Source organism: Tachypleus tridentatus, chromosome 13 (genome assembly GCF_004210375.1).
Source record: "Tachypleus tridentatus isolate NWPU-2018 chromosome 13, ASM421037v1, whole genome shotgun sequence".
In the NCBI taxonomy this organism is placed as follows: domain Eukaryota; kingdom Metazoa; phylum Arthropoda; class Merostomata; order Xiphosura; family Limulidae; genus Tachypleus; species Tachypleus tridentatus.
Genome location: NC_134837.1, coordinates 230,465,271 through 230,480,024, shown reverse-complemented (window position 1 = coordinate 230,480,024; position 14,754 = coordinate 230,465,271). Strand labels below are relative to the sequence as shown.

Sequence of the window (14,754 nt, the reverse complement as noted above, 5' to 3'; positions counted from 1 at the left end):
TGAAAAGAAGAAAAACTGCTTGTCAAACATATGAATCTAGCTCCTTGTAAATTGACCTGTATCTCATCATCAGATCAAATCAAACTCAATGTCTGGGTAGTTGTACTAGTAGCATTATTGACCATAATAGAAACTTCCTCTAGTTCACACATTTAATCAAAAACTCAAAATTCCTTTATAATTTGATAACAATAAATAAGTGCAAAAAAGAAAAAAAAATGAAACAACTGAATGCAAACACAATAAAAGAACTGTCGAGGAAAAGAAAACATTTAAATGGCAACAAAGCACAATCAACTATGATGGTCACACATGGTAAAAACGTCTAAACAATGCTGTGTCAACTGAAAAATTGAGGATTGAGTGGAAACATTAGAAGGAACTAGCTGTACCAATATAAGTGGCACAGTACTATTGGTGCTAGGTGGTCAAATCATATATATATGTTCAATAATGGTGTCAAATTTCTGGGTTATACAAACTGATGCAATGAGCATTAAACTTGTTTAGCAATATTTATGGAGCAAAAAGAAGAATGAAATAGCTTTGTGTGAAAGGATGTAAAACTGTATTGGAATTAAAATTATGCAATCCAACAGGAAGGATTAACTGATGACAATTTTTCCTCTGATATATAAAAAGATAAAGGAATTGTAGAACAATTATTGCCTATGTTTTAAACCTTGGATTAAACTACTGAAGAAAATTTACTGCCCAGACATACTACAGTTTTAGTGTAAATTAATGCACTCTATGGTATCCATTCATCTAATTCATTCATTGTTCAGCTCATCTGTTACAACCTAATGCGCAACAAGTGTGTTCCATTATGAAAATATTCAAAGTGTAACCTATCTTTTAACATTTACAACATTTTGAAAATTTTCCACAAACACATATTTGTTCTTGATGTGTTAGTAAATCAAAAATTCCAAGTTCTGAATCAATAATAAAGTTTTAAGCAGAACAAGTAATAATGCATATGAAAATTAAATTTCTCTGTATTTTTAAAACAATTAAAGCTAAATTCAGCTCACAAATTGTATATTGACTACTTCATTTGGCTGTCAAAGCTTCTGCAAAATTCTGAGTAATTCTGCAATATTTCAAGTATTAGATAAAGTTTATCCAAAAAAGGCAACCACACACAAAAATATGAAGATCCAAAAAGAAACAGTAAAGTAACTTCCCAAGAAAAGTGTCCAACATTTGATTCTTCAAACAAAAAAGTGAACACATAATAAATTTAATATTTTAATCCAAAACTTTTCTATTAGTTTACATTTAATTTCCCTGTTTGAAATTTAGGACAAAAGAATATTATACAATATTAAGTAAAGGTAAACTGATAGATAAGTGAGAGTACAAGAGTAGTTAAGTAAAATATACAGAAACACTATCACTGTTACATAAAATACTGAAAAGAACAACAACCCAAAATGTTTAGTTACAAGAAACTGCTATCACTTTCTCAATGACAATAAAACATTGCTTCATTACATTAACACAAATAACATTTTTTGAGAATACTACAACTGAAGATAAACTTAGGTGTTTTTGATACGTTTTCAGTAGAAAAGGAGATTATCCACATTATTACAGACTTCAATTGGGCAAATGGATCTTAAGAGACAATTTTAATACAAAAACTAATCAATAAAAGCATTCAGTTCCAGAATTCCTTATGCTTTACCATTTTTTGATTATGAGTAATTACTGTTGTAATGTGAACTAACAAAGATACAAGTGGAAATGTGTCTCTTTTAAACTGATAACCCTTCTCATTATTATCAAAACCATATACCATTACCAAACATTTTATATCTGTTTTATTACATTTACCTATCACACTAATATTCAAATGAATCACTTGTCATTCTACTTTTAATCTGTAATATTATAAATATCCATAACTTGTTATTCATACTTAAGTTTATCAGTGTTAAGTTCACTAACGTAATAAATACATTACATATGACAGTTATATTATGGTGAGCTATGAAATATTATACTATTTCATTGTTTTTCAAGGCTTACAAGTACTTTCACACACATATGCACTGTACTAACCAGTCCAACTGTCTCACTAAGTTCTGAAGTGGACACAACGGTAGAAATCTCTTGCCCACAAACTTCTGCTTTCAAAATAGCCTGTGAAGTTACAATTAGCACTTATTAGAATTAATAGGGATTTTAAACAGCTAATATCAAACAGTATTTTAAACTTTCTAAAATCATGCTTATTTAGAATTGGTCTTAAAACTGTGTCTATAATAACTTTAATAATTATGTATCAAGCTTCAAAATTTTCCAAATTTAAAGATCAACAATAATTTTTCAGTCTTGATTTTGTTTTAAAACAACAATTTATAAGGCAAAAAAATAGTTCCTTGATTTAAATTCTTCAAGTAATAACACAAAACACACAAACTTTAAGTAGTAAACATGTTGTACGGAAACAAAGTCCTCAAGTTTCAAGATCATACCAATTTCTTAGCATATAACATGCATTTTAAATTGCTCAGATATGTTTATTCACTTCTAAATGCTATTTAGTTAGGAATAAGTTTGTCTAATCTCCTTCAACAACCACTGAATGTTTCTCTTAAATCAATTTTGTAAGATTGAAAAATCATGTTTGAATCTTTATAAATTTATGTAAATTCAAAATTAATCCAATAAAAAGAGATTATTAATAGTTGCTAATCAAAAGTAAGCTAACTACAAATGAAATAACTAAAAGGTAACTTATGAATTACTGAAACCAATTTTTTTTCTGTAATAAACTGTCAAGAGGTGTGATAAATCAATACACAAAAAACTAACCAAAATAAACACAATACACTTAATTATCACTTGGTTACCCTTGTTATTCATATTTTCAAACATCAATACCTCATATAGTTTAATCAGTTTAGGAAACGTAGGTTAGTCTCACATCCATATACAAAAGAAACAGCATGAAATAACCTTTGTAAGTGTAAGTTAACAATCAGCATTACTCGTAACAAGTAATACCATCCACAATTACTTTAAATGTTATAACCCTCAGATATTGATGAAATCAGCTCTAGAGAAAATTTTGAGATATGTCAATGTATGTTTTATAGCTTTACCACAAAATACAACTAACAACTATATAACACCAGTATAACTCACAAAACAAAATGTATTGACTTATAAAATTGTTAAAACATTTCCATTCTTCACATACAGTAAACAGATACAAAGAAATAAACAAAACTGTCTAAAGCAGAAATGAAGGTGAATATTCAAATTCATAACTTTTAACAATTTCTTGAAATAAATATTGCTAATATGTATAATATTACACACCTTTTCATACTCGAGCATGTAATGTTCTTATGCTACTCTTATCTATGTGTTACATAACTATATTTCATGTTAAGAATAAAAATAAGTTTTAATGTTACCTTAATTTATTTGCATAATACAACATTGTATTTCATGTTGAGATCATAATGTCAACTGATTTAATTGTAATAATTATTTCTGTTAAACTAATGATCATTCATACAACACATTTTTATTTATCCATGTAGATATAACAGCAAATTTTATTACATGGTAATCTATATGTAGATGTGGAATGGAATAGCAAATGATAACACTTGGTGTTCTTATTTAAAATATGTACCTGTGACAATAAATCTTGTTAACAAGTCAAAATAACAACTGATGTCATGAACTCATACCAAATCTTCTTGTAAAAACTAACAAACTTACCATGTGGCAATGTGACACAAAACCATAAACAATTTGTCTGTTCCCACTAAACAATGACATGATTTGTCTAGGAGCCTGAAGTGGTAATGGAGCATCTTCATCAAACAGTTTCCATTCAACACAAACGTTGGTTAATACTGGCTGAACAGCTTTCTGAAGCTGAGCTTTAATCTGAGTTTTAAAAAATACCATTTATCTTGTAGTTTCTTTAGCAAAGAATTCAAATATCTTAAAAAACAGTGTTTATAGGTTACAAGAAGAATGAAGGAAGATAATAATTACTTACAACCAGCTTGATTTGTTTACTAAAAATTCTTTAGCCTTATAAAGCATAGATATAACACAACTGCATTTCTTTGATCATCTGTTAACAACAACAATGTATTTAGTTTGTTTCATGTTAACAGTCCAGGTTTTTCTCATTTCATTTCAAGTTTCATGAGTACTTCCTATACCATCAGTCAAGATGTGGCTAATTTTATTTGAAATCCAGTAAATATTTCCCATATCAATAGTCTATATTTAGTTACTGACAAACAGAGATCCACTCAAGAAAATATTACAAGATCTAACTACAAAAATAAACATTTGCAGAGTATTTCTTTATAAACAAGCCACAGTGTTTAGAGACAGTAAATTAATACTATAAAGATTTTGCATTTCACTAATTTGAACGTAATGAACTGAACATGATACCCAATAAATTATGAAAAAAACACTGTTGACAAAACACCTGCAATGATGTTAAATATAACCTAGACATGGAACTGTTACAACACCTGTTACAGTGCTGAGCATTAGAGCCTCAATCTTCTTAACTATAATTCTTTTACACCAGGAAATATAGTTACCAATAAATAAATTATAGAATAAGAAATACTAATACATATAGTATTCTCTAATAAATCACTTGTAATGAAACAAATATGACAACATTTAGTACTTTTGAAATAAAATCACTCTTATTTCCAAGAAAATGTTACTTAAATTATGGCATTTCAGTTTTGCATCTTTATCACAAGTTACAGTTACTGCTAAGGTTTCACCATACATAAAAGAAAATTTTTGAGAACCAGAGATGCTTCACATCTAGTCCTCTGTTATAATCATGCCTTGTCTAGCTCTCAATAAGGTGCAAAACAGAATTGTTGAAATATAAATTAAACAAATATTTTACTTTTCTGGAAACAAGAATTGTTTTATTCACAGCATGTATAAGATACTCCAGTCTGCATTATGCACTTTGAAAAGAGTAAACAATAAACATTTAGAGTTGGCCAATAAAACTGACAAGTTCCAGTAACAAGTTAAAGCCTCATCATGTGCACTATACAAAAACAAGGTAATACTGAAACACATTATAAATTCTTCTTACTGAATACTGAGTACTGGACTAGTAAAGAATTTTGTGATTCAAATTATTATCTTTATTACAATGATATTGTACTTAGTGTAAACAGCATTATCATGCTTCACCAACTAACTTATTCTATACTCAAACACTTTAAGTCATAAAAGAGTAATGTAAAAATAAATTCAAACAAAACTTTATATAATGTAACTTAGCTTGTTTACTAAGTTCTGGTTCTGAGTGAAAGGCCTTGCTAACAACAGCATACAAAAAGTAATGTATATAGGTATAGTTGAAATGCTATTACACACTTCTCACTGTTCACATATAAACACAAAATGTTCTTATTTAAATCATTATCAATTTAATTGTGATATCACACATATATAACTACTATACATTATACTCCAACAACTATGGCCTCATCAACTATATTTTCAACGTTGTCCTGTAAAATACTTTCAATAATAGTGAATATAAAATATTTGTAATTAAAATGTGACATTTTAGAATATACTTTATTCTTTCCATTATCAGTATTACAAAAATAATAAATCAGTTTCTAATGTTCACATGTATAACACTGCACAACAATTTTTGTGAAAAGTTTTGCTTCCTGAAAAGTTTTTGCTGATTGTGACAGGTACCTGGTGGGTATGCACAATTATAGTCTTGGTTTTGCTTCATCACAGAGGGACTCTGAGAAATAGACAGTTAACTGTTTACCAGCAATAATGTATTTAATTGAATTTATGTTTCTAATACACTGTTAAGTTCAACATAATTAAAAGTGTTTTGCTCCTAATTTTTGTTTGTATTCAATGTCCAGTGCATCATGTTGCAGTGTCCAACAGTATTCAGAAAGCATTGATGGATTCCAGTTGCTTTGATATCGTTTTTCCATTGTAGCAATGTCCTGGTGAAACCAAGATTTCAATGAAATGGTACGTGATGGGCAAATTTGGATGTGATTTTCGTGATCAGCAGCCAAAAATCTATAAGGAACACCCAACAGTGTTCAAGAAGCAAAAACTTTGTTGTGCAGTGTAATTTAAACACATCAGTAACTTTTTCTAAACACTAACTTTTTTTATCCACTTAGATTTGTGACTTGGATCAAAAAACTCAAAACAACCAGCTCCATGATGAGAAACTCTTTTCAGGAAATGTTGGTTGACTGTAGAACTAGACAAGAGAGAAAATAATTTAAATCTCTTTTAATAGCTTTGAATAATTTTATCAAACTTACTATGTAATGGTTACATACTTGCAATGGCAAGAAAGCTAAGATTCTTTTATGATCATATATATCATATTTTTTTAATGTTTTGGAATTAAGAAAAATAGCTAAGAAATGAAACATCCCCATACCAATATATATATATATATATATATATATACACACATGCCTCTTCTAACATTTTATAAAGTTTTAACATGGAAAGGTTTTCACATAAATGCTTATTTGTATGGCATATTACACCATAATTTTTATAAGTACCACAATACTTACATTTTAGATTACGTTTAAAATTGGACTTAATTTTGTTACTATATCACCCATGATAATGGTTCATAATAAGAATTGTCAATTTGTTGTTTGTCATTATTATTTAATATTTTTCTTCCAGTCTACAGCAAAAATGGCTGTGAATATTGTAATAAAACCTGGACAATAATATTAAATTCATCATTATACATTGTGTAGAGTGATATTAAATTTAGTTGGCTTCCTAACAAATAACAGGAGCTGCATAACTGTTGGCACTCGATCATTTTAATGTAGTCCATGATTAATATAAAGCCTCATAATCTACTACATGCACACATATGTTGCTGCATGAATGTCATAGATGTAATTTACTTTTTATATGGCAGGCATGATACATGTACCATAGAGATTATTAACTTATTGTTGCAACTGTACTGAAGTTGCATACCATTTATATGCAGAGATCCTGTCCTATTAAACATAATGCTGCTGACAGGATCAAAGTTTTCTTTGTTGTTTTTTTACCACTGCATGATCAATTTTGTCTCCCATAATATAAATATTTAAGTAAGCCATAATTTAAAAGATAGCATCAAGATGAGTTTTGAGCATGAGGTTAGAAATCATAATGGTGACTAGATGTAATTATTGAATTATAGCCAACATTGTGTCATTGCATATTTTCAAAATTCTGCAAATAGAGTAGCCATCCTTGAAGGTGAACTGTAAGGAGTGGCAAGAATTGTGCAAGCAGGAGCTGGTCAAAACAATGACAATTTTAGGCAAAAATGAGGCAGAAATTTTGTATCTGCCTATTTTATTTAGAAAATAATTAGTTTCAAATAAAGTATGTAGCAGCAATGACCTGCCATTATTTAAGGTCATCACACGAAAAAGGGTCATATAAGTGTCACAACTCAAACTCCATCAGAAATGGAAGGATGACAAGTTTATTGATTAATGATTGTAAATTAACATGTTTTTGATCTTGTAGTGTGTGCATAATACCACTGTAAAAGAATATAGCCAGCTGAACCAAAATCATGTCCTCCCTTACTACGGCCAGAGGAGAGAATGGGGAAGAAAATATAACAGCTATAAGAATTATTAAAAATACTTATTTGTATACATATCTCTTTATATTATAATATATTGTCTTAATATTTGCAATTAATATAGATATACATATCTATTCAATTTTAAAAATATATATGGCAATATATGTATACACAGCTTCACAATTTAAACTATAAAGCATGTATGTGTGTGTCTATACAAATATATATATATATATATATATATACCAACCAACATGCATTGAAAATGAAATCACAATAAAGCAATATATATGCATAAGGTTTGAAACATAGTGTTGGCATTACATTATTGAACTACAAATTCCTATTCTGATTCCATGTTTAAAAGCTGTTAAGAGTTACAGAATCAAAATAGGGATTTATAGCTTGAAAAAATGACATAAATACTGTATCTAAAACCTTAAGCTTATTTACTTTTTTTGGAATTGCACTTTCTATTTAAGCTATCTAACTTGTTTCTGTAATTTTTAAGCATCTCTATTACCTCTTTTTAAATTACCAATTTTTTAAATAATTCTGTGTGTGTTCTGCCTCCTACACTCAAGTTATTAAACATATAACACAACACATTATACTACAACACCTTTCATCAGAAAATTAAAGCCTCAGATTTATCATTATATGATACTCTATATTCTAACTTCATTAACTCAAAATTACAGCTGGGTGATTAACTCAATAAACTGATATAATTAATTATCCATGAGCACTAACTATTTTGATAGCATAACACTAACATTTTAAAATCTTTAATTTAGAAAACTATATTTACTGTTTCTATTTTTACTTCATTTCTACATTTAAAGCATAAAATTTATTCACTACAGTAATTTTAACCCAAGAAGATAAACTCACTTTTTCCACAGAATTTTATCTCCACGTTATATGTGACACCATACTTAATATTTTATAGCACTCTCCACATTTTTTAAAAGTTAACCCCCCCTCAACATACCTAATTCTATAAACTCCAGCAGCATTGCCAGAAAGTTTCTTTGCATTTTTGGCAACTGCTTTCATAAAAGTTTTTATTGTATGAAGATCAATATAAATAAAAAGGCTCATAAAACATGTTTGTTTAAGAACACAGTAATGATGACAATGGAAAAGGTAACTGAATCAAACATAATTCATATTAATGTATATGTTAGTAATTCTCTAGGTTAATAAGAAGTAGCTTCAAGACTCAAGTTCATGTCTTTTCAAAGGTATAAGTACATGTGTATATATATATATATCAGTATGCACTTATTTCTATCTTTAAACAGTTCCATACTAAAACAAACATACAATATAAGTGTGTCAGTAAATATCAATGAACTTTTGATATTAGATTCAAACAAATATTAAAAGTCATATCTTACAGTTTTAATGCAACCTGCTTTCACTTTTGTTTATTAAAATGTTTGGTTGCTTATTCACTTGGAACTACATAATGCCCCTAATTAATTAATATAGTACACTAAATCTACTTATGCTCACAGTAGTCTTACATAAATCACCACTGACTATGAATTTGTTGTTAAATGAAAAGCTTGATTCTATATAGTTTTGATGATATATTTTGATATGACAGTATAATTGTTGGCCAAAACTCATTACTTCATGTAATAATGTATTATACTTACTTTTGAAAAGAACAATTTACTTTACAAATTATTAACTAAATCTAACAAGGTTCTATTTTGTATTATTTCTATATTTAATTGTTTCTTTGATATTGTTTCAGCATTTTGAATGACTGCCCCATGGAACTACAGCAAAAATTCCCTGATATGCAGTACTTTTAAAACACACTGTACCTTATATTTATTAATTACTTCAAGAGTGTTTAAGTTTTTCACCATTCTTATACCACCATGTACTATGATTTTGTTCATGCCAGGTAATAAAGATAAAATAGTACAAAGGCATTACTAAGAAAAATAAACTTAAAGTCTATTTAGCAAAGAAAATTTCAATACATTTTATTTAAAAGTAAAATAGGAGATTTTGCAATATAATTTTGGACATTTTTAACTGAAATGTTTTTCCTGTTTGATTATAACAACTGAACATAAAGTCTCACAGTTCTCTTATTTTATCTTTACTGCATGCAAAGCACTATGTTTGCATATCTCAGACAGGAACTAACACGTTTTTATAACTAATAATCTCTTAAATCCATTCTTGTTAGGGTAATTTCTGTTTGACAACACAAATGATGTCTTACAATCTACAACTACTGTGCCTGCATGGATGTCATTCATATTTGTCCTATGGAAGCTTCAGTGAAATTATTTTACTATTACTTTATTTTATTTGTGCATCAGGAAATCATTATCTGTAACTGTATACAGTACAAAAACTATATTCTATAACTAATTGAGCATGTATCAATCTGCTGAAGAAAATCTGTCAAAATACAGTGAAATTACATTTCTAGTTTTGTTTTATTTACTGTGAGATACCTCACATCAAATAATTGATTCAACCACACATGAAAACAGCACCAAAATAACATTGTGATAGCAATATAATCTTCAAAAACTCATTTGACTTTAACACTTCATGTGTAACACTCAGTTTTATTCATAATTAATATGTTTACAAAATTTGCAAATAAATCATCTTTGTTTAGTGAATCCACGAGTCACAAATTTAAAACTTCACAAAAATTACAATACATCTTGGCCAAAATATAAAGAAATTTCTCAATGGTACAGTAAACATTGGACTTTTTCCCACATGCAAATAAACTATCTGTATTTTTCTTCAGGCTTACCTCACACCCATGGTGAAAACCCTTACTCTTGAGCAACTTTTTCTAGCAGCTGTAATCACACTTCCTTCATTGTTCACAAAACCATCAGTAATGACCAGCATATTGACAAGTTCATCACTTTTTGTCATTAGATGATAGGACCTCAAAGGTCTGAATAACTCTGTGTTTCCTAAATTTGGAGTTAGATGCTTCAAAAACTCTTCAGCTTCTTTTTTAATTTTGGATGTAAAAGGCCGAGAGCTTGGAAATAGTTCCTGAAAACTGTAAAAAAAAATGTTATTTTAGATATTTCAGATTGTGATAGTTACTCTTTTCTACAAAACAAAGAACTATTTCCCCAAACCACTACTGGGAAAATCTCACAAGTACTCAAAGAAGCTTTGAGTATGTATTATGCACACCTATAATGCAATCATTATTAAATTATTGCCTTCCAACAATAAGAGGATAAATTCTCCTTGTGCATTAGTATTCATAAGCACTAGTAGTGGAACAAAGGCTCATTTTTCATGAGGGAAAATAAATACACTAGAAGTTAAAAACAATTGTGGGAGATTGTACAAAAAGACAAATAACTTTCTGAAATAAATTTTCTGTTAAATAAAATGTTGACTTCAGAAACATTTATTTATCTCTCTGCATAAGAGAGTTAGAAATACAAAAGAAAAACTGAACACCTTTCAGAAATAATAGCATCAAAAAGGATAGAAAACCCATGAGGTATGTCACCTACCAGGGTAAGGGTATGTTAGAGGGGTAACACTCAGTTGGAGAATGAATCCCTCACAATAAAGGTAAAGAGCAAAAGATATTGTGAAAAGAAACTTTTGTATAGTATTTAAGTATCACATAGGTAAACATAATATATGATTGATACATTGGCTATTATTTCACAAGCTGTCTGATAAGCAAGAGCACAACACATAGCTAGAACAAGTCAATCCATATTGGTGGGAATATGTACATATGATACTTACCAGAATAATCACATGGAGGTAGGAATTATCCCAGATATACATCTCAAGGAAAACACAAGACCCACTTGGCTCATGCGAATAGACTGGATCATAAGTGATGAGCAGTGGCCTGTACTACACTTCCAGGTAACTCTTCAAACCTACTTTCCATCAAGAGATGCACCCAATCACTCTTATACTGATGGGATTACACTGACCTAACATGGAACTCCCAATATCAACCTCTTCATTGGCTTTGAACAGCAGAATGAGTCTCTTTCCATAACAGGAAAGAATGGGAAAAGAGGAATTTGCATGAGAACACTAGAGGGATGTTTTTGAATCAAAGAAGAAATATTACATCTCTGCATAAGAACCACAGTCTGTATAATAGGTTTCTTTCAAATACATCTTTTTTTTCTTATAAATTATGGAATGAAAAAAAAAAAAAACAGTAAAAAACAGTATTGCAAAAAAACTTAATTCAACAATGGGCATGGAGCAGGAGCATACAGGCTTAATATTTGATAAGAATTTTAGGAAAAAGAAGCATTTCTTATAAGGCATCATTGGCCACATAGTGAGTTGCATCATCTTTAATATATATATATATATATATATATGTCCATATATAACAATGATCATGAAGGAGCTGTAAGAATAAACATTAGCAATATATTTGATATTTGCCTTCTAAAAGTCTCTGACAAAAGAGAGGAATGTCAACAGAAGGGAAACAAAACCTACATGTCATCCAAGTAATAGAACACAGATGTATCATTGACCACTCATATCCCTTTCTACAAGATCTCATTAATTCTCTCAGTATGGGCTTTGTTGATTCAGCCAAGTCTGTAACCCCAAATGGACCTTTAGAGTTTCCATACTATAACTTTGAATATGTTTTGTATAAATTCATAAAATTTTGCAAGCTTTCTGTAAATATTACAAGTTTATTGTAGACAAAAAAAAAATCAATTTTTAACAAAGTAATGAATATTATGGAGTCAAAGTTTTGATTTCTCTGAGTGCAAAGTGATTTTCATATTAAAATGTTTTCTCTGAAAGTTTTGAAATTTCATTTATGTTACTTTTAAAACCTTCTGACTCAAACTTTTTTCAATGAAACTTTATATTTTATCTATTATTTTCTCTATCTTAACCCTATACACATTTATTTAATTTTACCAACCTCATAACCACCATAAAAAATACAAAATAAATTTAAGCTACCTTTTTTCCTCTCTTGAATAACTGCAAATTGTAATAGAAAACTACAGTTGTTTATCCTAAATAGCTTAAAGCTTGAAACAGCTTACATCTGTCTATACTTAAATTTTGTTTTATTGCTCTCTGAACTATGCTTAAGTAACAATCCAGTGACATAAGTTGTCAAATCACTTGAAACACGTAACTCATGCTACTGTACTTATATTTTGTAATGCCCAAGCTACTTGCAAAATTAAAAAAATAAATATAGCTGCATCTTTTTCTTTGTTACTGTAATATGTTGATGAAACACTACTACTACAAACTTGGTAGGTATTTTGGTTTTAAAATTTATCAAGCTCAAATGAGGCTTGAGAGACAACCAAAAGCATTCAGAAACCACTGTTTCTCTTCATCCTGCTAGCAAAAATAAGATTTAGTCCAATAGTAAGAATGAGAATATAGTACTAATGTTAGAGTTTAAGAAGAATTTGAGACCATTCAGCACTTAACTTTAAGTGATTCAGGCAAAATTTTATATGTAAAAACTGCTGGTATGAGTGGAGATAGCTCCTCTACATATGCTTTTTCTATCCATACGAGCCATTTTTACATATATAATTTTGTCTTCAAGTGGGTTTTCTTGTCATAACGGTAAAGGCATAATGTGGGAGAAGTTTGCTATTGATTTCAGCTGTTAAGCCAACTGATGTGCCTATCTCAATACACTCGAAAAGTTGTGAATGTCAAAAAAGAAGGAAGGAAAGAGAGCTTTTATGAGTTTGTTTTGCTGTTTAATTTTGGTGCAGAACATGAGTATAGAGGGATACTGATGCAAGGGATAATGTTCATATAAGGTATTGACACTGTTGATCACAGAAATGAGACTGAACATGCCCATACCCATCTGAAATTTTAGTGGAAGTTTGAAACAGATTTAATCAACTAGTTTTGCAGTTTAAGATTGAACTAACAGTTTGAATAGATAAATATATTACTTTCAGACTGACCTGACCATCTTTATTAATTTCGTTTTTGTAAAAACATAACTGAGTTAAGACACACTAAAATGTAGCCTTTTATAGGGCTGGGATCTATTTAATCCTTAAAGTTTTTCATAGAGCAGGCATTGAATATTCTACCTGCTTAGTGCCTAAGATGCATGGCTGAAAAGAAGTTACTGAATTAATAAATTTTACAAAAATATATCAAGAAATGAGAAAGGGAATTATACTGTAATACAAAGATTACTGATCACATTCATGGGCGACAGGCATTTTATCCAGGTGGTAGCACGGCAAGAGAATTGTTGTGTCTGAGGATTACATAAGGGTGTGAATCTGTATAACCATGAAGCATGTTTGACAAAGTATTCTTTCAAGGGTGGCAAGTATGAAAGAATTCATATAATCAGGCAGGGTATGAATTGGAAGTCAATCCTAATAGCTCTGGTCTGAAAATTTTTGTTACCTACTCTATTTATGATCTATCATGTTACAGGTGACAGCACTGCTGTATTTAAACGAGGGTCTAATATAGACTTTGTATATAGTAATAATTGCTTTGGCAGTACATCCTTTATTAATACCACTTATTCACTGCAGGTAATTAATTCTCTTGTTTCACTTAATGATGTCATAAAAAAGTTTGATCCAAGATAAGTTTGAGCTGAAAGATAAACCTACAAATTTCATAAGAGTTGGAGAATGCATTAACTGTATTTCTTAATGTTAAACTCAAGTTTCTAAACTTTTTCCTGTTTCCTGACATCTCTGTGGAAAGCAATGACTTCTGTATTAGAGGGATTAAGGACTATTTGCTATTTATTACACCCTTGTGATACTGTACTGAGTGAGGTTTGGACCTTCAAAATGACTAAGTTGGTTGCTTGACAAGCTACAAATATCAATGTTATCTGCATACATTAGAGAGAAGGAATGCAGGTAATAGATACCGTATGCAGTGGAGCTTAGAATGGATCTTTAGGGGACATAGGATAATAACATAAACAGGTGAGATAATACTGTTAATCATAAATTCATCTATATACTATTCAGGTAGAGATACCAATGTGATATAATTTGTATCTTAGTATGTTATGCCACATGGAGTCAAACACTTTCTGTACCTCAAGAAAG

The 14,754-nt window shown here is 29.5% G+C and overlaps 1 protein-coding gene across 1 annotated transcript in view; it reads right to left on the bottom strand.

Moving 5' to 3' along the window:
- LOC143236481 (uncharacterized) overlaps positions 1-14,754 on the bottom strand; it is a 121,166-nt gene that overhangs the window by 22,204 nt on the left and 84,208 nt on the right. Inside the window, exons 23-26 of the mRNA XM_076474767.1 lie at positions 10,452-10,712; positions 6,184-6,283; positions 3,748-3,918; positions 2,071-2,151 (exon numbers count right to left, since the gene is read on the bottom strand). Coding sequence (XP_076330882.1) covers positions 2,071-2,151; positions 3,748-3,918; positions 6,184-6,283; positions 10,452-10,712 — 613 coding nt within the window. The remainder of the gene's footprint in view (positions 1-2,070; positions 2,152-3,747; positions 3,919-6,183; positions 6,284-10,451; positions 10,713-14,754) is intronic.